This window comes from Phallusia mammillata, chromosome 2 (genome assembly GCF_965637545.1).
Source record: "Phallusia mammillata chromosome 2, kaPhaMamm4.hap1.1, whole genome shotgun sequence".
NCBI classification, from domain to species: Eukaryota; Metazoa; Chordata; class Ascidiacea; order Phlebobranchia; family Ascidiidae; genus Phallusia; species Phallusia mammillata.
The window spans coordinates 29,356,632-29,379,628 of record NC_137253.1 but is presented as its reverse complement, the minus strand read 5'-3'; the positions used below and the strand labels follow the sequence as shown (position 1 = coordinate 29,379,628).

Here is a 22,997-nt window from a genome sequence, read left to right as displayed (position 1 = left end):
CAAAAATCGAGTCAAAATTTTGTCTCTCCGATTCCGGTTTAAACCGGTTTGCCTTCTACCGAACCTAAAACTTAGTTGGCAATTTAGAGTAATCTTTCGTTGTATATTTTTCACCACACTATAGGCTGGTAGCCTTTAGCGAAGAAACGCAGTACTACATGACTATGGTTTCCTAACGTGCCTAAAAATAGAATTCCAAATGCCATCAGAACCTAACATTTTAAGTCCGTGCCAGGCCGAAAATTCGCTTTTTCCAATGTAAATTGATGTAGTATATTGACGTTTAACACCCTGTCCGACGTATAAATCGTCATGAACTCTCAAATTTAAAGTTTATCTTCTCTGATTTGATTCTGAACTATACTACATCGTTTCATTGAACAAAATAAAGCCTTTTCTTTGTTTGGAATTCTTTTCTTGCGATAAAAACAATGAAATACACATTAGACAAACTTATCATGCGTATTTATACTTGACATTTCTGCAACTAAATCTGAAAACATTTATTTCCACAGATACTAAAAATGTAATATTGTAATCTTTTAATGCTATATAAACGCACTACGTAATAGTATTTATTACTTTAATTTTAAATTAAATATATTTGTTAAGATATGTTTTTTCCTGTATTGTTTCCATGCGAATGTAAAAACAACAAGCTCTTGAAAAGTAAACGAAATTAGTAGTAATTGAATAAATATCATAAGTAAACGCATTTATAGAAAAGCTCATGATTTAGGTGACTCGGTATGCAACGTAAAGCATTAAGCATAGCATGGTGAAACGTAGTAAGTTAAATCAAAAATATACAAATACCAAAGAATGGATGCCAAAGCATATTACTAATTGCATGTAAAATATGTTTGTGTTAAGATGTGTTTTTCGTATATTATTGTTTGCATGCAAATGTAAATACAATAAGCTTTCAAGAAGCAAAACGAAACATCAGAAATAAACTGGCGAACATATATGAAAGAAAGACTGGAGAAATATCGGTTTAATATCGTTGCGTTGTAATGATTATTGATAAGAGCTCTTATACAATAAACCACACTTGTGTTAAAAAAGGTCACAAAAAAGCTCAGTTGGTCCACACGGTATGCAAGGTAAAGAATTAAGCAAAACATGGTAGAATGAGAGCAGTAATGAGCAGTCAAAAAGAAATCAAAAACATGCTTTCAAATAACGGATGCACAAGCTTAATAACACGAAAGCAATTGTCTTGCGTACAAACCGTGAACTACAGCCAAACTAAAAAAATGCCAGAATCCACAGGAAAAAAATAGGAAAAAACACGTTAAACAGGAAAAAACACATTTGTCAGGGGAGTTGGATTACATATTATGCCTGGTAGCAAAAGGTTTGTTAAAATCGGTTAAATAATAGGTCGTTACTAATATCATTAAGGGAGAATTTTGTCATGATAAATTGAAGCGATTTTCCAAATGATAAACATTAAATGGTTGGCCAACCCAGACTTTTCTTGACCATAAGAACTACCAAGCGTTCTAAGCGGGCAAAAACAGATCTATACAAATGTATACAAAGAAAAAGAAACAAAAGCATGCTTTACATTTAAGGTGATCGTTGGCCAGGCACAAAAAACAAATTTAACCAACACAATAATAATCAAAACAGGATTTAGAAGCAATACAGGGGTATGTGAGAGTAAAAATGAATTACGTCGATTGAACACTCAAGTTAACATGCATATATGAAACGACTAAAATATTTTAACAGCTAGAAGTATAGCACGTTAGATAGGCTTCCGCATACACAACATCGTATAAAAGTTGAATAATGTTTTTTTTTTTTAAATGGTAATTTTCGAAACCAACATTTAAGCATGTATCTGGCACAGATAAAACACATCTCAAAAACACCTCGACACGTTGCATAGGTAGCGCTGTTGTTAAAACCAAATATGTCCGCATTTAACAATCCGCTATGTTATTGTTTGAGTTATTGTGTGAAAATGTGACGTCGAGAATCTACGTCACTGTGATGTAAGAGAAACAGATCCTCGTCATAACGTTGCCTGGGGCCGATGGCCGAATGGACCGTACCATGACGTCATGTTTATGCCGTCACAGTGACGTAAAATGTTGAAAACGTGGATGAAATGCTGAACTGGATTGTCAATGACGTCACGTGGTTTGCGTCACTGCAACGTAGGAAGTTGCGATGGCAGAAAGAGATGCTCTTTTTAGTTCGATGTTGCAAGAACGACGGTGATGACGTCATGGGAAAGTCCCGTATAGAAAATTGCTGTTCGTCGGTTACGAGTGAGTGCAGAAGACTTCTGAAGAATAACAAAATTAGTTTTATACGACAAATACAAAAACAGACAAATGAAGTATGTAAAATGAAGGACAATGGTCCCAAGTCGATAACCTAAATATGTCAATCAGTTCATTTTACCTTTTGCCTTTCTACGGATGGTCGTCGCTGTCGTCGTTTGCTTGCTCCACTTATTTATCGGCTGCAGCGTCTGCATCGTCTATGACATCATCCTGAAAAACAAATTTGAGACGTTTATGGACATGAAAGCTAGTAAAAAAACGTTTGGCATACTTACGTTTGATTTTGTAAAGGGTCAGTGCTTTTCCTTTCTACTATTAGTTTTAAAGGTCAAAATGACGAAGTGGAACCTGTAAAAACAGAAAATCTATTTTTTTTTCACAAAAAGCCTTAGAAAGCTGAAAAACAAAAACAAATTTGGTAAAACCTGCAAAAGAGACAAAAACGTTAGTTGTTAAAAACACTTATTCAGAAAACTGGTAAAACAATTAAAACTATTGTATTGAAGTAGTCAACAGCTTAACCTTATCTGAACAAAATAACTAAAAAATCTGCATTAAAATTAAAATGATTGTTTAACAACCTCAAGCAAAACAATAAAACATTTCCTAATATCTCTGAAATAGAAAAAAAAAACTTTCCTGAAACCTAAAAAACAAAACAAGTTAGTGTTGTGAGTTCCTATCCCCTTAAGTCATTTTATGTTTAAGGTTTCAAAAAATCCTAAACCCTGAAAAACAAAACAGTATTAGTTAAGGAATCTAATTATTTTAAAAAGTTGCAGAAACCTGAAAAACAAAACAGTTTGTTAAACCTGTGGAAAAATATAAAAATCTGAAAAACAAAACACAAGTTTGAACCTGTAAAAATACAAAAGGTTAATTGAATCACAAATTTCAAAATACCTTATAAATTCTATACTGTATTGCATGGTTTTGCAAAAGATTGTTTTTTATATTTTTTCCCTGAATTTCAAACAACAATATATGTGATGCCAAACCTGAAAAACAATAACAAAATTAGTGTTTTTTGAAATAACAAGACAAACAACAAGAAAAATTTAAGATAAGTCGACTTTGAAGGCTACAACAGCAAAACCTGACAACTACACATTTTCTCGTTCTAATACTTGACGATGGCGGTTCGCATGGTTAGAGCGAGCGACGGGCGATAAGAAAATACACAACAATAACATGAAGAACCTGTCGGCTGATGTCAAAAGGCACAACACCCCCCAAGATCTGGTCTACTTAACTAGAAATAAAAGGATAGAGTGTGGACTCCGCACACAGTTTTGTTGATGAAAGAGGGAAAACAACAGAGAAATCTAATTGCACTTTTAGTTAATGGTGATAAAAATACTAAACTTTAAATTAATTGCAACGGAAATTGTAGAAATATCGTACACTTAGACAAGTTGATCGTCTGCTTCTAAGTTTCTGAAAAAACGTTGGAACCGCCATCGTCCCTGCGCGCGCGACGTAAAAGTACACAATACAAGCTTGCCTCAACTAAATGCCCTGCACACATCCGCCGCAAATTAGCCTAGAAAAGTAGAAGGTGAGTCTGTCATGTTTTACAACCACTCAAATGTCATTGCCCCATAACGACTAGATGGCCGGGTCAAGCAGGAAAACGAAACTGAAATTAGTGGTAATAAATAGTCCTAAATCCACTCAAAAATGGGTTTGACCAGCAAAAGGGAGAGTTTGGGGCTTTAAATCAAAAAAATATTTTTTAAGTTTAATGCAAAAACTATTAGTGAAAAGACTTTGGAACGGATGTACATGCATGGATAATACAAGCTGGTCAAAACCCGATAAAAAAATCCACAACGTCCCTAATTTTACAGTTAGCATAGGCGCAGAAGTTTGTTTGAAAGGGATAGTGACGTTTTAATTCGTATAACTCAACAATAGTGTGTCACTGCCCCTGACCCTTCGAGTCCCCCCACAAGGACCCAATGTTTTTACGCATAGGTAGGGCTGGGGAAAAATTTAACAACAGTTTGCGCCCTACGGGGTGGCTCACGGGACTTTTCGGGCAAAATGCTATGCCGGCCCCCTCCAGCTCACGAGCCTGAGCTATCATTGGGGGTAGCTGTGTCCCTACTCTGACCCCGCCTACACCGCGGCCAATGCAATGCGGTGGAAGCCGTACCCAGACCGTGTTTCTATGCGCACCTATATTTTAGCTAAAGCCATTTAGCAACGTGCCACACCTAACTAGAAATCGATCTAAGCTAAGGCCCTACGTGGCGCGTTAATCCCAAACGTACCCCACCTATGTCATCTAACCTAACCCTAGTTAAAAAGTGCTACTCCATGGTTCTAGCCCTAGCGCCAACTTGCTGACAATAGTAGCACTCCTACCGACTTGGACCATTCTTTGACCGAGAAGGACTTCCTCTACGGGCCCAACTCGAAAAAAGAATAGGTCACTCAACCCTAGCGCCAGTTAACCTAAGTTAGGCCTAACAGTTCCGCAATCCCGGTTGACCCACGACAGACTCCTATGTTTACATACAAATTAATATTTGAAGTTGAAGAATATTGATGATGAATGAAGGTTGACGAGATCATGGAATAGAAGGTCTTTTGTTTCTGCAACAAAAGTAACCGTTAAGCACAGTGTATGCACCAAATGTAGAAAACAATTAATCCCCAACCCTTTAAGCATAAACACGCCTTGCAGATTTGACAAAACGGCGCCGATTTCATAAAGCGCACCCGGGTTTGTGACGTCACAATGCCTAAAGCGCGTTGCGCTGCCCAGTATAGTGAAGTGTATTTTTTGGCGTTTATAGTTGCTTGTTGAGTTAGCTTTGTAACTTAAACATAACAAAGCTACACTTTGCAGATAAAGACTTTGCTGCTAATTAACCGATTAACAGTTCAAACAGGCAACGCGAACAGTCTATACCAGTGGTTCCCAACCTTTCGTGGACCGTGGCCCCCTAAAAGTAACTTTTGGGCTTCATGGCCCCCCTCAAGTAACCCTACAGGACCTGTGGCCCCCCTAAAAATGTAAATGGAAATCTCGTGTTGAAATTTGGTACTAATTTCGGCTTTAAACAGGTTCAGTAGCGTAAATAAGAATCTGTATTTGTAAAAAACCTCACTATAGACAAATAGTATGTGAAATAGTCGATTAAATTGGGGAATGATGTTAAAAAGAAAATGGTTTTTAGTGGGTGTTTCTGGTGAATCTACGCCCGTGGCCCCCCGGACCACAGCTCGTGGCCCCCTTGGGGGGCCAAGGGCCCTGGTTGGGAACCACTGGTCTATACAGTGAATTAGGTTGCGGATAAAATGTGTACATTTAGATTTAAATATCCGCATGCTTTGCAATATTGTTACAACAATTGCTACTTTTGTAAAGTTAACAAGAATAAAACTTGGATTTACCTTCTAGATCTTTCCACCTCCGCACGCCACGAAACCACGAACCAAATGACTTTGCTGGGAATTACTTTGGCACGCTAGAAAGCCGAAGATCACTGATTGGTTGTGCCTATTCATGCGTGTAAATTGTCGATGTGGCGCGAAAAAAAAAACGATTAGGGAGCAAAAGTTTGAGGAAATTTTGAAACAATAAACAATCTGTATGGTTTTAGGCAGGGTTGGTAACCAGTAACTAGTCCTATTAGCGTCTTAGGTCAAGTCTAAAGAGGTTCGACGCCTCAAGTCTGTTTCGGGCGGGTTTCGCCTGAATATTTCAGTTTCAAACTGGTTTTGACCGCTTTCTTCCTCCTAGGGTGTGATCACATACGGCCACGTGGTATATTATTGACATAGAAATTATGTAATACTGTATGTTTATAAACGCTACGCTAGCTTTGCTATGCACAGCGCTACAATAGGTCCGTTATTTCGAATAAAATACCCGAATATTGTGTGCCTCACAGGTTAAGAATCTCAAACCATGATATTAATCTCAAGGCAAAAGCTATTGCTTCCTTTCTTGAATACAAGGCAATGCACTTTACTTCCACAAGAACGTGACATTGAGAAACTTGCCTGATTTCACGCTTCGAGGTGATTCATGTGTCCAGGTTTTTTTTAAGGTTTGGTTTGGGTGACCGCTAAGTAGTTTTAAGAGACCGCAAGTGTTTCATTTAAATACCAAAAACTGTAGTTGTAGTTGCAAGTCCAAATTTTGGGAAACCGCTGGAGAAATTTTGGGGACCGTTTCGGTCCCCCAAAACACCTTAAAAAAACACGGAATGTGTCGTATGCGAAATTATAAACAGTGCCCAGTTATATTAATCGTTATGTTGCACTAAAACTGTTGGTCTCTGCATCACAACAATGTGTAAAGCTGACTGTTTCCAATGAACAAGTCAGGCATCAAACATCTATTTTCAAATAAATCAAAGTAAATGCGCCACCAAAATTGTAAACTTTGTCATGTGATGTTTCTTTAAGGTGATTTATCTTTGTGATGAATTTTAATACACTTGAAATTATAGTTTAGTTATCAGAGGCGATTTCTTGTATATAGCTGATGTTTGAAGTATTTGTGCTTTAGCACCAAAAAGCTTTTTGCAAAGTAATTACTGCGTCAAGAAACTTACAGGCCACAATGCATGATATCTCTTAAAGCAAACTGTTTTTATTTTGTTTCTTAGGATAATTTATTTTTGTGACAAATTTTAACGCTTAAAATCACATTTTACTTGTCAAAGGTGGTTTCTTATAAATAGATGATGTTTAAACTATCTGGTCTGTTCGTCTTATCAGGAAGAACTGATCGTTTCTGTGGTCCAGCCATCTCATGTTATTGTGGTAAGAAAATAATACGCGGTCATCGGTTTTCGTTGCTCTGTATATTTTCATTTCGGACGTACATGGCATCGTCGTTTCCCAATAAAGAAAGGACCACAAATTACCAAAAATGATGACCAAAATGGGCTATTACATAACTTTTGACTTTCCTTATCCAGCCTTAAACAGGTAGATTGACGGCTCGTGGTGATTTGTGCATAGAAGTACGAATGATTTCGGTGGGATAAAGGAGTTATTTTATGTAAATTGCCATTTTGTAACTGTATGTCCAACCATGCTTAAAAGTGTGTAGATAGCAAGTGCCTCGAACAGGCCTACCTTACAATACATAAACCATATGTCTGTGTGCAGTACGTACGTAGCTCTATAATATGCCCAAAAAGTAATTACAAAGTTAGTTTTTTTGGTAAGCTAGCTTTTTTACAATGGTGTATAAAATAGGTGATTTTTTAAGAGTATATTTAACATTGAAAAACATTAGTTGACCGTCCTTAAAATTTGGAGATATAGGCCTACGTAGCTTGCTTTAACAGCATCTGTAAGCATGTAGTGCAAAAACTACCATAAGATTCATGATAGTCAGAGTGATTCTATCTTACAGTTTGCGGTGGGCTACATTTATGTGTAGAGTAAAGAAAATTAAGAAAGACTTCAGCATTGTCCCACACAACAAGCATTTCGCGACACATATGACTCAATGGGTAAGAAAACATTCCTAACCTCCCTAATAAGCTTAAACAGGCAAGGGTCTTGTCGTTCTTGCTTCACAGCGTCTTATTTGCCCCTCAAATCGATGGTAATCAGGTTTTCGCAGACCCATAGTCGCCATAGCTAGCTTCGAAACGCTGAAGGCACCAGCACATTATTATCGGCGAAAATCTATAAGCTCGCCAACGCCTGTGCCCTGCTTTGATCCGCAATATCTCTTTAAACTTCACAATTCACTTCAAAGCGTTTACCCGCAAAAATATGAAAATTTAGGTTTCCTGAAAGTGAGAATTACGAAATACAAGCCTAAAATGTTGAAGTTACGGCCTGAGGAAACTATTCGTTTAAGTTATGATTCACAACAAATTGTTAAATTTAGAGCGGTATTTATATTTGCCCTGAAAGCGTTTTCAATTATTTGATTAGTCTTCAAAATTTGTTCATTTTATTTGTACCAATTGAGCGGGCACACTATGCTAATTACGTGCTGGTGTTTAATTACCTTTTTCATTTGTTTATCGTGCACTGTACTTCTCGCATTCAGTGTTATTTATCCTAAAGAAGGCGACCTGTATGGGACGTTGAAACGGCGAAATTAGTTTTTGGAAACACTGCAAACTTTTTGTTTAGACTTTTTTCCGTGAAATTTCGCGTGACGATTGATTTCATCGATGCTCAACTTGTCTAAAATCGCGTTTTCCAGCGAGCTTATTGCCTCCTAAGCTCTAGGCAATGTGACATTTCACAAGGATAGCCATTAACTTCATCGCCGGTGTCTGTTTATTGTTCCAAAGCTGATAAACATGAAACTATACGATTCTTTAATACATTTGAAAGACCCGATAGACGCCCATGAGTGACGCAATCTGCTCAGAATCTCAGTTAATATTAAGATTTGGTAAAGTAGTTGGATTTGTGGGTTGACAATTTAGCATGAGTAACTGTCAAAACGTAGTCTAACTTTGTGTTCGTAACTGCTTCTTTTTTCTTGCTTGGTTAAAAAACATTTTTGGTAACTATTTTAGGATTTAAGTTATATGTTTTTTTTTGCTGTATACAATCACTATATTTAACATGCAGTTTTGGCTTTGTGAACAAGGCTTACATGTTCTACGTAAAAGTCAACAAAGGTTTTTGAAACTTTAACATGCTCCCTTGCACTTTCAAACTTCTCAGTACTAATAATTGAAATACTGAAAAATAATATTCTTGCAAAATAATGCGTTTACTTTTTAATAGTGAAATTCTAAATGTTTTACACCTAAAAAAACATTTTCTTTCTTTCAAATATTGACAGCCTTGCTCACTTGTTGGAACGTAGTGTATTTTAATGCGAAAAAAAGAAAACTGAAAAATACTAAAAAATGAACGAGGACAATAAACGAAAAATATTTGAAAACAAATAAATGAAAAAAAAACGAAAAACAAAGAAAAGAACCAACGACCTTTCGATGACCTTCAATTCAAATGGAATGTGATTTGGGGAGAAACGAGTTCCAAAATGTGCTGAATCAGCAAATCGATTTTCACTTGCTGTGTTTTTTGCATAAGGATTGAGGTAATGGGTTAATGCAAGGTATACGGGTCAAAATATAACCCCTGAATATACAATGACATGACGCGACGTTCTTTAAAGCAAGAAAAATTATACATTTTAACCTGGTTTGTGGGATTACAAAAACGTGGATTAAGAGACATTTTTCTCCATAATTTGGCTTTAGGATAAGTCGATATTTTTGCTGGTTGACCTGTGACAAAAACGTTTGTCAAATTTCTACGGGTTTTCACTTTTTCGTCGCATTGTCGCGGGGCAATTACGTTCACGTCACCTTGTTCAACGATCGAGTAAAAGAAACAAACAGAAGGAAGATGCCGCGGGCAGCAAGCACGATTCGAGAATGATACGCGGCATATTGGCGCCGCGATTGTTATGCTGGGGTTAGGAAAGGCGGGCTCAACTTTTTTGTTATCCCACGAAAAACGCGAAAAATTTGTATCAGCAAAATGCTTGCATGTGCAGGATTGAAACCGTGATGACGTAACAAAGTGGACATGACGTCATACGTGATGACGTCACTCACGATAATAATCTCTCGGTGAAAGAACGAGCAGCAAAATATTTTAACAAGAGCAGCAGCAAAATATGATGGGGCGTCAGGAAATTCACCGGGGTAAATGGGGGTCTGGGTGGGTGACCGGCCCCACGCAGGTGTTAGGGAGCAAGTGGGGTGATGTAAGCAGGTAGTGGGCTGCGCTGTATAACTTAAATCGACATTTATCGGGTTTCTTGAAGTGCAACGTCGGCTATCACGTGGCTGGAATCGTTCGAAAACCAGTTTGTTGGTGAGTCCGCCTTGCGCGTGACGTCATAGTTTCACGTGACTGTTGGAATGACGCAAGATTTACAAGTAGGCTGAACGCCACGCAAAGCGCCAGCATTGTTGACGTCACTGAGACGCGCGCCCCCGAACCCGTTCCAGAGGGGGTAGGGGTGATTTCCGTGGGGCAGTCCCGCCGACTGTTGGGGTCAGTGGGCTCCCAAAGTTTAACGACCTCTAGCGAGACGCCAGGAGCGTTCCCTCTTAACGCGTGCATTCTTCTCACATCTTCCAAAGCTGCTCGAGCTGCTAAGGTAAAGTTGACATCGCCAGTCGTTACGAGGTCGAAAACACACGAGTCAAAATAAAAGTTTGAGGAGACGGCGTCTTTATTCGCGCAAGGCGTGGTATGGCCGCCTTCTGATGATCTGGTTTGCCGTCGTGACTTCTTCCTCCTACCGCGTCGTCTCCTCTGCATCTCGTGATCCTCATCCCTAGCTCGCCGCGTTCCTTGCTTCCCGCTGGTCGAGTCCGGGATCAGGGAAGAGAATGATGCACGATTTTTGGAGGCGTCACCTCCGATACTTGCTCCTCCATCAAGGATAGGGTATTGCACTGTTCCTGTAACAGCGAGGATAATTTCCTTACACTTCTTTCTCGCTTCCAGCTCTGTAAACATTCTCTCAGTTCCCGTTACTGTTTTATCCGGAGGAGCTAAGAGTTCAAGACCCGTTTCTAGTTCATTGACCTCCGATGGAGTGGTTTCTGGCTCTTTCCTATCATCCGTTATTGTTTCTAGATGTTGGGATGGTGAGATCTTTTCCGAGGTTGTGCATCCCACAACACAAAGTTGGGTTTGAGATCCGATCCCATGGACAAACTCTTCAGGCATTTGTATTGCAAACGTAAGAAAACGTCCGACTCTTCGTATAATCACGGTGGTATCAATGAATTTCGCCTCGATTTCAACGTGTTTTCCGGCGCGGACTTCTTTAATATTAACACTCCCAGTGCTCACTGAGCCGTCGGTGAAGGCACGAGGAAGACTTTTACTTGTCGCCGAGTAATGTCGTCTTCCAGCGCATTTTCCTGCCTCTTTAATGAGGACCGTGATCTGCCAGTAAACAAACTTCGTTAAATACTCATTCAAATAAAATTTTATCAGTTTTTTTTATTCAAATAGAGCTATTTGAGATCCTTTTTTTAGAACTTATTACGGTCCTTCTTAAAATAGACCTTTTTCTGCATATTATTCGAAAAAAACTTTGAAATCTATTAGCTTTTTATTTATATGGAACTTTTTTTGATCGCCTGTCTATAACGAAACGAAATTTGCACGAAGCGTTAATTTGCTCAACCCCCAAAATATCCAGTTTATCTATAATATGACAACACTAATATTGACAATTTCACACGCATCTATTTGTGCCTCACTTGAATCATGGATTTTAGTAGTTAAAGTAGATATTATTTTTGCAAAGCCCTTAAAATTCCCAAACCAGAGAATAGCGACACCTAATTCGGTAGCTCAACAGTAAACTTTCCCATTCTAATGAACAACAAAAATTCTCAGTTGAAACATTGGTCTAAAAGGTCACGATTTGACATTGATCAGCATTAACCAACAACTGCTAAGTACAACGAATAACTGCACATAAGTAAGGTGCAAAACAAGACCAAACACTTCATATAGAACCACATTGACCTGAACACACAACACCAGCCGCCGGTATTTCACCGCAAAATTAAACTTCTTTTACGCTTGAAGGGCTGGGAAAATTCAACACGGAAGCTTTAGGGCAGATTGCGTGCGAAAATCGGGAAATATCAACAAGGTTGTCCTGAGTCAATTCTGTGCTGTTTTGGGCGACCACGGATTAGGGGCAATGTGGTTTGTGGCGGGACAACCAGAAATGTCGTAGCCCGCGTGGTACGAATATTTTTGGTAACCCTAGCATGGTTTACCCTTTGCAACGGCGACTTTAGGATCGTATATAAGTCGAGGATTGGCTCCCAAACTACCAAGTTGTTGACTAAATCTTTGAGGGAAATGTTATGTGTAAAAATACGAACAATGCCAACTCTGTGTACAAGGTTTGTTAAAAGTAAATTGTCAAGCGTCTATTGCAGAAACTATCTGTCCCTGTCACATCACCACTCACAAACGTACATTTAAAAACATCCTTAAAAGTAAGACACTTTTCAACTTGACAAACAGTATTTAAAAGTAGTGTCGTTAGGAAGAAGATTTATTGGTTTTAGACATTTTTAAAAAAATGGTAGAGATAATTGACTTGAAAAACGTTCTTTAGTGTCCGCTTAGACGAGAGAAAATGTGGATCTTTTGAAGTGTGAAACATTACGCTATACTTCATTGCACAACTAAAAACCCATATAATCGGCAAAGTTAAAGACCATATCCCAACACAAATGCCATCCACGCGCTGTGCTGCACACATATGCCAAAAGAATTCGCTTCTAAAACAGACCAAAAAAGAGAAGAAGCTTCAAGTATTTTCCTCCACTAACCACAAAAGCCCACAGTCTACACTACAGCGTAAGCAAAGTGCTTTGCTGCGCGTTAGAGCGTTGCGTTGTTTACAGTCGGCCGAGCAAAAGATGCCCCAAAATTGTGTTGCGGCCGTTTCAAATGTGTGTGCTCGCAGCGCAAGGAAACCAGTGGCACAAAGCACATCACTCAGCACTCAGCATGTTCACTGCAAACGTTTTCACGCCTCTACTAGACGAGTTTCAGTAGTTTTTACCACAGCTTGGTAGCCACACAGCAGGTTACGTTTGTAGGGCGGTACACAAAATGTTGTTCACAGGTGCTTATCGGAACTTATAAAAGAATGTACAAAATCAAATTAGATTTTAACACCTAAATATGGCCACCAATTTCGGATGTATGTTAAATTTCCCTTCATTTGATAGTTTGTTTGACTTTTGCATTTCTGAACAAAGGTACCATAAACCCATGAAAGCCACAATCCTATTAATGTAGTTTTCAAACAAATGCCTCCATACCATGTTCTTTTGATGGGCACCTATTTGCCACAAAACCAATACAACTCGAGTTATATCACATAAACCGCACACACAACAAAATATCGTTCCCCATTCCTTTTGTTTAAGCACAACCAAACGATAAACGAGCTGCTACAGCACAAGAGCCAGTCCTCTTTAATCCAGCGCATTGCATAACGGACATACCCAAATCTAAACGACCCTTGAACGGTGATTAATCCCAGGTCGCCACTTCACTAGCAGGCCCAACGATGACAAATTTACGCGCGTTCGGTTCAAGATGTACTCCACTAACGGGCCTGCTATCGCTACAGCGGGCGTCAACACACCTCAGTTACGTCATAAGTGCGCATGAGCACCCCCTCGTGGCAATTGAGAGTGCGGAGTTGGGTGCTAACTTCACACCGACGGCTTGTATAAGCTTTTGAGGGGTTTGGCACGGATGTTCTGAAGTGTGTTTTTAGTATTGCAGCTATAGTGCAGTGCACAATGGGTGTTGCTGTTGCCAGTGTTATGCAACCAAATGTTGGCATTTGAAAACCAAATGTTGCTAGTGTTATGCAACCAAATGTTGGCATTTTGAGTCTGGCATTGAAAGGAAATACGCACATTAGCTCAACTAAGCCAGTTTTAAAGCGTGACAGGATGACATAAGTGCAATAAAACCAAAGTGTTGATGATGAATGATATTTGTACTTAAACGTAGGCTGTACCTTGTAGGTTATACCTTGTATGGCACTTTTAGCTTATTCTCAAAACACACATAAACACATTTAAACCTTTGTAAATGAATGCCAATTTTAAGTTAAATCAGTAAAGTTCCCAAATCACTATACGTGATGCCAAACTCCTAATTCCAACCAATCCAAGGCGCATATTTCCCATGTAAACCAAAATTAAACTAAAGGACCTCCTCTTCAGGCCTAGTATTACAAACCTGTCTAGCCCCGCAATCAACCCAATGACGATACACCTTCGACTCGTCAATTGACTGCTTTGAGGCTTATTATCTTTATTCGTAAATCGACACCTTTTGATTGTGTTCAACCCAAGAATATACAACATTCCCTGTGTATGGCGTAACATGATCTAAGGAATTCAAGCCAATATTGCAGAGTCTCTCAGGCACAAAGTCTGGACATCTGCGAAGGTTTAATTAATTTCGTTTTTTGCGAAACGCTGGTAGCAACACCTGTGCTCTTCGCATAAACACAGGTGAACAGGTGCGCTGGCGTAATCGCAGAACGTATGTTATTACTGTCCATGAATACATGCGATTGTGACTATGTTTGTTCGGCGTTTGTTTTAAGATGTGTCAAACCAGTTTAAACAGCTGGGTGAAAACGGTTTCTTAATCACGTTTCCCATAAAGTTTACGATTACAATACGTTGGTTCACTATTTGTTTTGTATGTTTCTTTTCCAGAAGGCTCCTATAAGGTGTTTGTTGCAAGGTAATTGTAATCATTGTATTTTGGTAACTTTTGTTATTCGAAACGGCAGCAAAAACATATTTTTGGCCAACAAATAAAGCTTCCATTGATCTCAAACACCTTCTGTTTACTTTGCAAATTGCCAGAACTAAAAGCAACGAACAAAATATGACGTTAAAGGTTCGAAAAAATGCGTATGTTAAACCCTCGAACAACCCACAGTCGTTAATCTTACGGCACGCAAAACGAAAACAATCTGACAGCAAGCCCTTAAATTTCCGACAAGCCAACACCATGTAACAATGTACCATGTTTCAAGTCACCACTTAACTTAATGCACAGTAACAGTGTCAGACACGCATGAACTAACACACAAGTGCCAGGGTGTCATAGCTTTAATTAAGCGCATTTAGGGTTTGATTTATTGCGACCCAATTCCCAGGTTCCTATTCCCCGAAGTAGGGTAAATGACACCCCAGAAATAGACAGCCACTGGGCTAATGACGTGGCTAGAGTGGGTGAGTCGGAACTTGCCCCAAAAGCAAATAAATGAGACAGGCTACGGAGCCACATTTGCAGCAGTCATGTCTGGGGGCAAGGGTCTCAGTAAACATTGGTCAGTAAACCCAAATTTGTACAAAATAGTCGCAGCTAGTAGGGTGATGGCTTGACTCATATTGCCATTGCACATACGCATGGGTCTAAAAAATAGATTATTTTACCCATATCTGACATTATTATTATTTTATAATAGGCAGAAACAAACGGCTGGTAACACGCAAAGTTGGTCAGTATCATTTCACAGGAAAAAGTTTTTCGAGGTGGCACTTAAATTAAACTTTTTGTCCATATCTGTTGTTTTCCTATTCAAACGTTTGACATTTTTACACTGTTAACACACCAGGTGTACTTGAGCATTTTTGTCAAACGTCGCACCATTTGGCGTAATTGAACGTTTCAAAAAGCCACTTCATTATACACACAGAATTACATGCATGCAGCACATTTCACCGACGTTAACAACATGTACCACGAACAAAAGGTTTGTTTAAGTTTAATCCGAGATCGCTACCACATCCGGGCCTTCAACACGTGCACTATTGGAAAATTACAACCCGTCAAAACGTAATTACATCTTTGCACCCGGAACGCCGTTACCAATGGCCTGGTGCTTCGACATTCCAACCAAGCCCGGCAATTAATACACTTGAAATCAAAACGAATCTCGTAACGTACAAGGTATTCAGTGCCAAATGCGCCGCATTGATTTCAAAGTTGTTGACGCAAAGGTGGGTCTTCACTTGCGGTCACGTGGGTTGTCATGACGACAGCGCCAGATCAAAGCAGCCGGCTGATAGTTACAAAGTTAAGTACATCAAGGCATGCGTTATTTTGGGTTTTTGTTGCTCATTGACGACGGACTGTGTTGGCCAGGAAAGGAAGTAAGACAGTTGACAAATCGTGTCGGAAAGAGTTACGGAAACCGAGAATGATTTGCTCTTAATACACTATTTGCCAAAGCTATGAACAATCGGCTACGATATACCAGTAAAACAAATGGAAACACCACTTCACACATGTAACCATGGATTAAATTGTTTTGTTTTAAACGAAAATATTTCTTTAAAAGATTGATCAAGTTTTGACTTATTATTTTTTTAAAAACAAGGATTTTCGTAACTTCAAAACGACATGCTTTTTTCGAATATATACCGTTATTATATTTTTATAGCGTACATTGACTTTCAATTGAGTTTTTAGAGCGGTTAAATGAGTGCCGTACTTTTCAAAACATAGTGATTAATCATCATAGTAAGACACCAATTCTGCTAAACCACATTAAAGTTTCCCAATGCAATAAACCACAGGTAGTATGGCGCCGCGGCTCAGCAGTTTATTCAGCTCCTAAATGACTTGTATATTGCTGGGCGGGTACAGGAGCACTTTCGCATAGAGTGAGCGCCACTACCTTGTTGGAGTTCAATATTTGCGGACCCTTACGCGCCTAGCTCATTGTTTGAACACTGATCACTTGCTAAATATCACTCCTGCGTTTTAACTGAGGAAAGGAAAGGTTTTAATAGCCATGGACCCCTGAATGTTGGATCAATATTTGTCGTGTGTTGTTACGGAACACCGGTAAACTATTACTGTATGTTGAACATGGACATTTTTGTCCCTCCTTATCATGCTCCATCCTATAAGGTCAACCAACGGTTCAATATTTTTATAGTTTGTTTGAACTTTACCTTAATCTAGTCTTTCCGAACAGTAAAGTGTTTATAATTAGAGTATATTAGAGAAGAAACTCTCATGTTATCCTAGAACAAATAAAATGGACTTTCATTAACAAGTTTGGTTAACAAAGAGGAAATCTTGTGACAGGCAAAACACATATCACCGCACATTTGCATTTGAGATAGTGAAGCAAATGCGCTCTACCCTTCTTAAACATATTACTAGCCCCATACCACAAAAGCTATCAAAATACAGTAGCTTGAAACAAGCTGTGTAAGAAATGACATCATTCACTTTTTGAAACCACTTGGTGAAACGCTGTATCCAAAAACATATTCTTTAGTAGCACATTGTTTGTATAGGCCGGAATACACAACTACAGTTAATAACGTAACTCCACGCAACTGACCAAACCAACCCGACATTATGGTATTCGCGATTACGTGAGCAGGTCAATAAAAAACCCAAGGCTTTTCCGAATTCAAAATCCCGCAGTTGATTAAATTCAGATGAGTAGATAGGAGAGCATACAATTGGTTGCCCAGCTTATCATAGGCATCCGGTGGAAACCATGAAAGCCGACGAAAGGGGAAAAACCTTAGTGTGCCATACGATGATTGTAATTGCTCGGTACACAATTGCTGAACAATCTCTTAGATCTGATCGAAGGGCAAATAGTGAGGCTGGATTGAACGCTTTGGAAAATCTAAAGCTGATTCCCACTTCGTTAATGGTTAACTATAGCTTGGAGCAGTTGTTTGGCGGCATATGGCCTAAAATAGGTGTTCCACAGGGTTCGAACCTAGGTCCCCTATTGTGAATTCCAATCATAGTTTTTGTGAACAACAATATATGTCGCAACCAACTTTCTGGTGTGGGAGTTACAACTTACGGTGACCAAAGGTAATATCTACTAATTTGCAGACAGTTATTATCCGGTTTAGTATGAAAATCAACACATGTTCGGAAGGGATTAATACAAATAAAATGTTAATTTGCATTCGAAACATCAGTATCCAGCAATTATTGTGCACATTTTTAAGGCGAGGCAAATCCACATATTTTCTTAACTGTCAGGCAAGAGGTTTAAGAAACAATTAATTACGTCCAATTAACGAGTTTCTTAACATGACATTGGTAAGTTCCGGTATTTGCTGGCCACAAAATGTCAAAACAACGTGTCGGTCATAAATTTTGCACCAGAAAGGCACCAGCCGGATTTTGTGCAGTTTGCAAACCTACAACCAAGACATAGTAACCGAAAAAACGCAACAGCAAACAACAAACAAAGCAGCAATAAAGTTATCATACCGCGACGACCTTATACGAAGCAAGCCAGTGACAAACATGGTCAACAACGTGGTGAGCTCTAAGCACGAGGAAATGTTGATTGTCATCTTAAGGTCCAGGACACGCCAGAGCAAACAAGCGGGAAAAGACGTTTCCTACCGGCACGACGACTTACGGCGCCATCGTATGTTGGCTTGGCAGTTAAGAACTTGATTACTGTCGCACGACCCGGTTTTATCACTGCTAGCTTGTAAAAAATGAGCTGAGGCCCCGAGGGCCGCATGTTTATCGGTGCCCGGGGTTTCGCACCTTCTACGTGGAGATTTTTAATAGTGTTACCTACATTGCAGAGTGTATTCCAGGTGCGCAGCAAATAGTCACGCGTAAAACACCACCGTATGAACACTGGTTCACAAACTGTGGGCCAGAAAAACGTTTTCAGCCACATAGCAATTTGAACTCAAAGATTTTCAAAACTTGACAGCATGTAAAACATCGAAAACCGATTTTGTCTAAATATTTGCGTATTGAAACAAAAAGTTTTTGAAAATTTTGGAACCATTTCTTAAGAAAAAACAAAACAGAAGACCGTGTACGATCTTGTTCGACTAATACCTGGATCTTGGACACAAAAGTGCAACACGTCCTAACAAACTGCCTGATGCAGAACTCAGAGTTATCAACCAACCAGAAAACACACTCTTAAATTTCTTACCTTAGTGGTAACAGTGGCCGACGAACCTTCCTTGACCGGTACGTTGGTTGCCATGACGACCATGTAATCGTTGTTGATGAGGGGCCAAGTGCCCTCCACTTTGCACGTGAAAAAGCTGTCGTCGAAAGTTCTCAAATGCGGATCCCCAAACATTCCACAGTGTCTGTACTTTGCTTTTCCACTGTACGTGCAAGCACTCCCCTCTTGCGCCACCGGGGCTGTTTCGGGGGTTGGGGTCCGCCTGGTTGTCTTGGTTACTGCTGGGGCGCTAGTGGTCGAGTTGTAGAATAAAGTGGTCGGTAGCGAAGTAGGTGTGGTTGAGCGCGCCTCATGTATGTTGTAACAATCCTTGTCGAACGTTCGTCTACTTATCTGTTCCATTCCATGAAAGGGAAGGCATCCTACGAATAAGGGAAGAGAAATTCAGATTTCATTGATTCGAATCCTAAAAAATACGAATCTTAAAACGTTTTTCTTAAAAAAGTACTTTGGAAGTTGTATTCGAATTCGTGAGTACTCAAATGAGATGAAACCAAAACAATCTAAGTACTATACAGACGCAATCCTATGTCCGTTGTTATTTTAATGTACAATAAAATCGTACCTATGCAGCGCTTTTGAGTGTCTTTCAGACACCGCATGTATCTCTTGATGGACCGGCAATGCCTCACGAAAGTCGGTCCCGGGTTTTTGGCGGTTTCGTGAGATGGAAACCGGAGCCGGCGTTGGAAACGGTTGTATTTGGACACACAGTGTTGAAATCGGCAGTTCCTCTGGCAAGCGTCGACTGTTGAAATATAAATTAGTCGATTTGTTATTTCTTTGTGGTTACAATACAGATATGTGATACAGTACAGAGATACAGTATAATGCATAGTGATACTTGGTAATTTTGACCAAGGTCAAAAGCTATACAAAACAGTTGTGGACGTAAAAAAGAGCTGTTGTGTTCAGACTTTGAAGACGCTTTTTGGGCGACTCATATAAAGCATGGAATTTTAGACAGTGATAAATTTTGTTTCAAGACCTAACTATTTAAAATTTCGTAGTTGCCTCAAGTCATTGTAGACTACTTCGTAAAACGGCAAAGCCTGGCTCTGAAATTAGGTTGAGGAAAGGCAAGTGGCGGGCAATAAAACGGACGCGGACGTCGAAAAAACAAACAAGTGTTTGTGATAAAGTTATCGGGGCGGGAGGCGTAACGCCCGCAGGGCTGGGCCGGTGCATCTGCGGCAAACAAGGCTGTGAGTGGCAGGTCAACAATTCTACGTGCCTGGAATAGCAGGAACGGCACGAAGTCACGAACCCACCGACCAAACTGAGCGAGTGACAAGAATCGGTGAACAAATATTCCACTCATTCGAACCGACGCAAATAAGCCGAAATCGCCAATGCTCACGTGTTGCTATTGGTATAACTCGAAAACTTTTGGCGGCCGCTCGGGTTTTGAAGCTATTTAGGGCATTCAATGGATCAAATAAGACTTTAGCAAGCCTTGCTGGTTTTATTTTAAGGGTAGGTTTTGCTAACGTCTCAAACACGATGTTTTTAAGGATTTTTGGATTAAAGGATATCCTTTACATACTTTCCATCTTTTACAATAGGCATTACCTTTAATAATGCGGCGAACATTTTAGTACGCTTGTGGAATCTAAAGAATTTATAATGGAGGCAAAATAGCGCGTTTTACATGCTGTTCCAAAACAATTACATGAGTATGAAGTTTTTATAATGTATGCTACAAGCACAAAACAATGCTGTACTTTAAAACTTGAATATTGCGAATATCCTGCAAGTCATATACCCAAAGTAAACACTCGTATTGCAGTCTTAAAACCGGTTTAGGAAATTTATGAGTTCAATTTGAGCATATTCGGTGTATAATAAAGTGCTTTTAAAGTTTAGTAATCGACCTGCAAACATTCAACCATGACCCTAAGCAGCAGACAAAAGATTTTTACTGAAGCCCAAAATGCCCCTAACCACGAAAGACCTTTCAGTTGAACCCGCCAAAATTAATATTTGCAATTCGCCTTTGTAGCCGATCACATCAAACAAAATAAATTGCCTCCAAATCCGGTTTACTAAAGTCGGAATAGATGTGTGTTGAAACTTATTCTTTTGATTTGTAGTAATCGATCAACTGTACCAAGTTCCTTTGTGCAAAATATTACCATTCGATTGATCTAAGACTGTGAGTAAACTGAAGATATAAAGCGCAATTGTTCTTTTTTGGTACAGTTTGTTTTTTATCGGATATGGGCCAAAATTTAATATTTTTGTCTTTGGATAAATGATACAACAAACCGGTTAATACTACATACGTTCAAAATTAGCACTTAAAGTAGTGTTGTAAAAACACGCAAAATTTATGTACACATTTCATAGTGTCAAGCAGTACTAATAGAAAAGTAGATTATAAGCTAATATCAATGGGTAAAACAGTTACAACATACGACCTAACTTAAAGTGAAAACAGGGCTTGACAAATGTCATTTTAGGTTTACATGTACGTGTTGCTTTGCTTTTTATCCTAAAGTTAAATTGTATTAAATTGTAGATATACTCCAATCAACGTATTTCCTTTTAGGATTTTATACCAACTGAGTGCAACAAGTTTTGTCATAGATTATAATATTTTGTCACATTTTGAACGTAGGTAGTCAGGATTATAAAATGCCGCTTGTAGACACCAGAAACGTGAGAATGTCCAGCGATGCCGAAAATTACGGTATTCGGTTGCCATGGTACCCGAAGAAGAGGAGAGCGTAAAGTGGCGGTTTATGACGTCAAACGGGAGATGTTTTTGAAGTCTGAGATGAGAGGATTTCGAGGAACAGGACAAAAACATAAGTGACAAAAAGTATACGTGCAATGCCTTACGTTCATTATGCCGCTGAATTTTGTGACCTAGATTCACGTGTGTGATTAAATATACCAAACTGTTTTCTGTATACGCAAAAATTTTGATATCTGTGTGAATATGAACACAAAGTCTTATTTGACAAATCCAAGAACCGTATTTTTTCAGAAAAGCTTTCCAGCAATTGGTACCTTACAGCGATTTGCGGTAATAACAGTTATATAGGCGCATAGTAATAGTCCAAACGTCATACACACAAGGTGGTCACGGTTGTATGTAGACTTGCAGACAGAGATGCGACAGTATAATATCCAGACAAAACGCTACAATGAGAATACAGAGTTCCACAAATCAACACACCACCCACCCTATGTGCGTATTCCACAGCAAAAAGGTCATACGAGGAACAAATCAATCATTCAAGTATTGCGACACGTCATACGGCTTTCAACAAATTTACCCACAAGGCTATAGGTGCGTCATTGCCCCAAGGTGTGGTCCAAACGGCGTCCTGGACCGGACATTTGGTCGCGTGGCCCAATTATGACCCATTCTTTTCAATTGTAGCGTGGTGCCGTTGTCAGGCTGTATATTATTGGCCCAGTTTGATTGTTTCAGCAAATTTAACGGTATTAAATATTGTTTGTTGATGTTATGCACTGGCCGTGAAAAGGGGGCTTCTTTCTTCACCCCGGAATTAGGATTAGCCGGAAAATTTGATTTGGACCAACGAAATTGGTTTCCTATCTCTTTTTAAGTCTGGTAAGGAAACGGAAACAGGTTTTTAAAATACATAAAAATCGTTATTGCTGAACTGGAGTTTTTTCGAGGAGGGTTTGGAGTTAAAACAATGAAGTCAAGAGGCGCGAAACATTAATGTATGCTGAGCGTATGGATAAGGGGGTACAAATAAAAAGGATGTAGGCTACGCCACCGCAATGTGGTTTTGTCTAATAAATATTTTATAATCACAGGGTTCATTGCAAATCCAAATGCAAGGAGCTGTACCCTTAAAACACAACCGCGCACTAAGCTCTTGCCTATTTGAACACACAAGCGTCAGTACAGCAATATGGGTAACTTAGTAGCAGAAGTTTAATTTGTATTCTTTACATATATCCACCTAAGGTAGCTTTTGCATGTAAAGTATGTTTTCTGTTGCTTAAATTTCTTGTGTGCAACGGAGCGTAGGGTCACCCTTCCTATAAGGTTCAACTTTCGAGTAAGATTAATTAAGGGGCGCTCAAGTGTGAAAAATTCGATACTTCTGTGGTGTTCGTCTTGTTTGAGGGCAATTAAAAGATCGACAGGCATACCT

General features: G+C 39.2%; 1 protein-coding gene and 1 long non-coding RNA gene across 6 annotated transcripts in view; both read right to left on the bottom strand.

The window, feature by feature from the left end:
• Positions 1-603: 603 nt before the first annotated feature.
• LOC145215048 (uncharacterized) lies at positions 604-5,775 on the bottom strand. Of its 4 annotated transcripts, XR_013857193.1 has the most exons (7): positions 5,709-5,775; positions 4,828-4,904; positions 3,207-3,301; positions 2,950-3,031; positions 2,579-2,651; positions 2,422-2,513; positions 604-2,302 (listed from the first exon to the last, which is right to left on the bottom strand). It is a non-coding gene; the product is annotated as an uncharacterized LOC145215048 (long non-coding RNA). The 4 variants fall into 4 exon arrangements; XR_013857194.1 differs by lacking the exon at positions 2,950-3,031 and having other exon boundaries at positions 5,709-5,774; XR_013857195.1 differs by lacking the exons at positions 2,950-3,031; positions 3,207-3,301; positions 4,828-4,904; positions 5,709-5,775 and adding an exon at positions 2,885-2,909.
• Positions 5,776-9,099: 3,324 nt separating this feature from the next.
• The window catches only part of LOC145212496 (repulsive guidance molecule A-like), a 31,891-nt gene continuing 17,993 nt past the window's right edge, over positions 9,100-22,997 (bottom strand). For both annotated transcript variants that reach the window (XM_080080628.1, XM_080080629.1), the window contains exons 4-6: positions 19,421-19,603; positions 18,817-19,217; positions 9,100-11,228 (exon numbers count right to left, since the gene is read on the bottom strand). In XM_080080628.1, the coding sequence (XP_079936754.1) occupies positions 10,104-11,228; positions 18,817-19,217; positions 19,421-19,603 (1,709 nt within the window). In that variant the 3' untranslated portion in view covers positions 9,100-10,103. The remainder of the gene's footprint in view (positions 11,229-18,816; positions 19,218-19,420; positions 19,604-22,997) is intronic.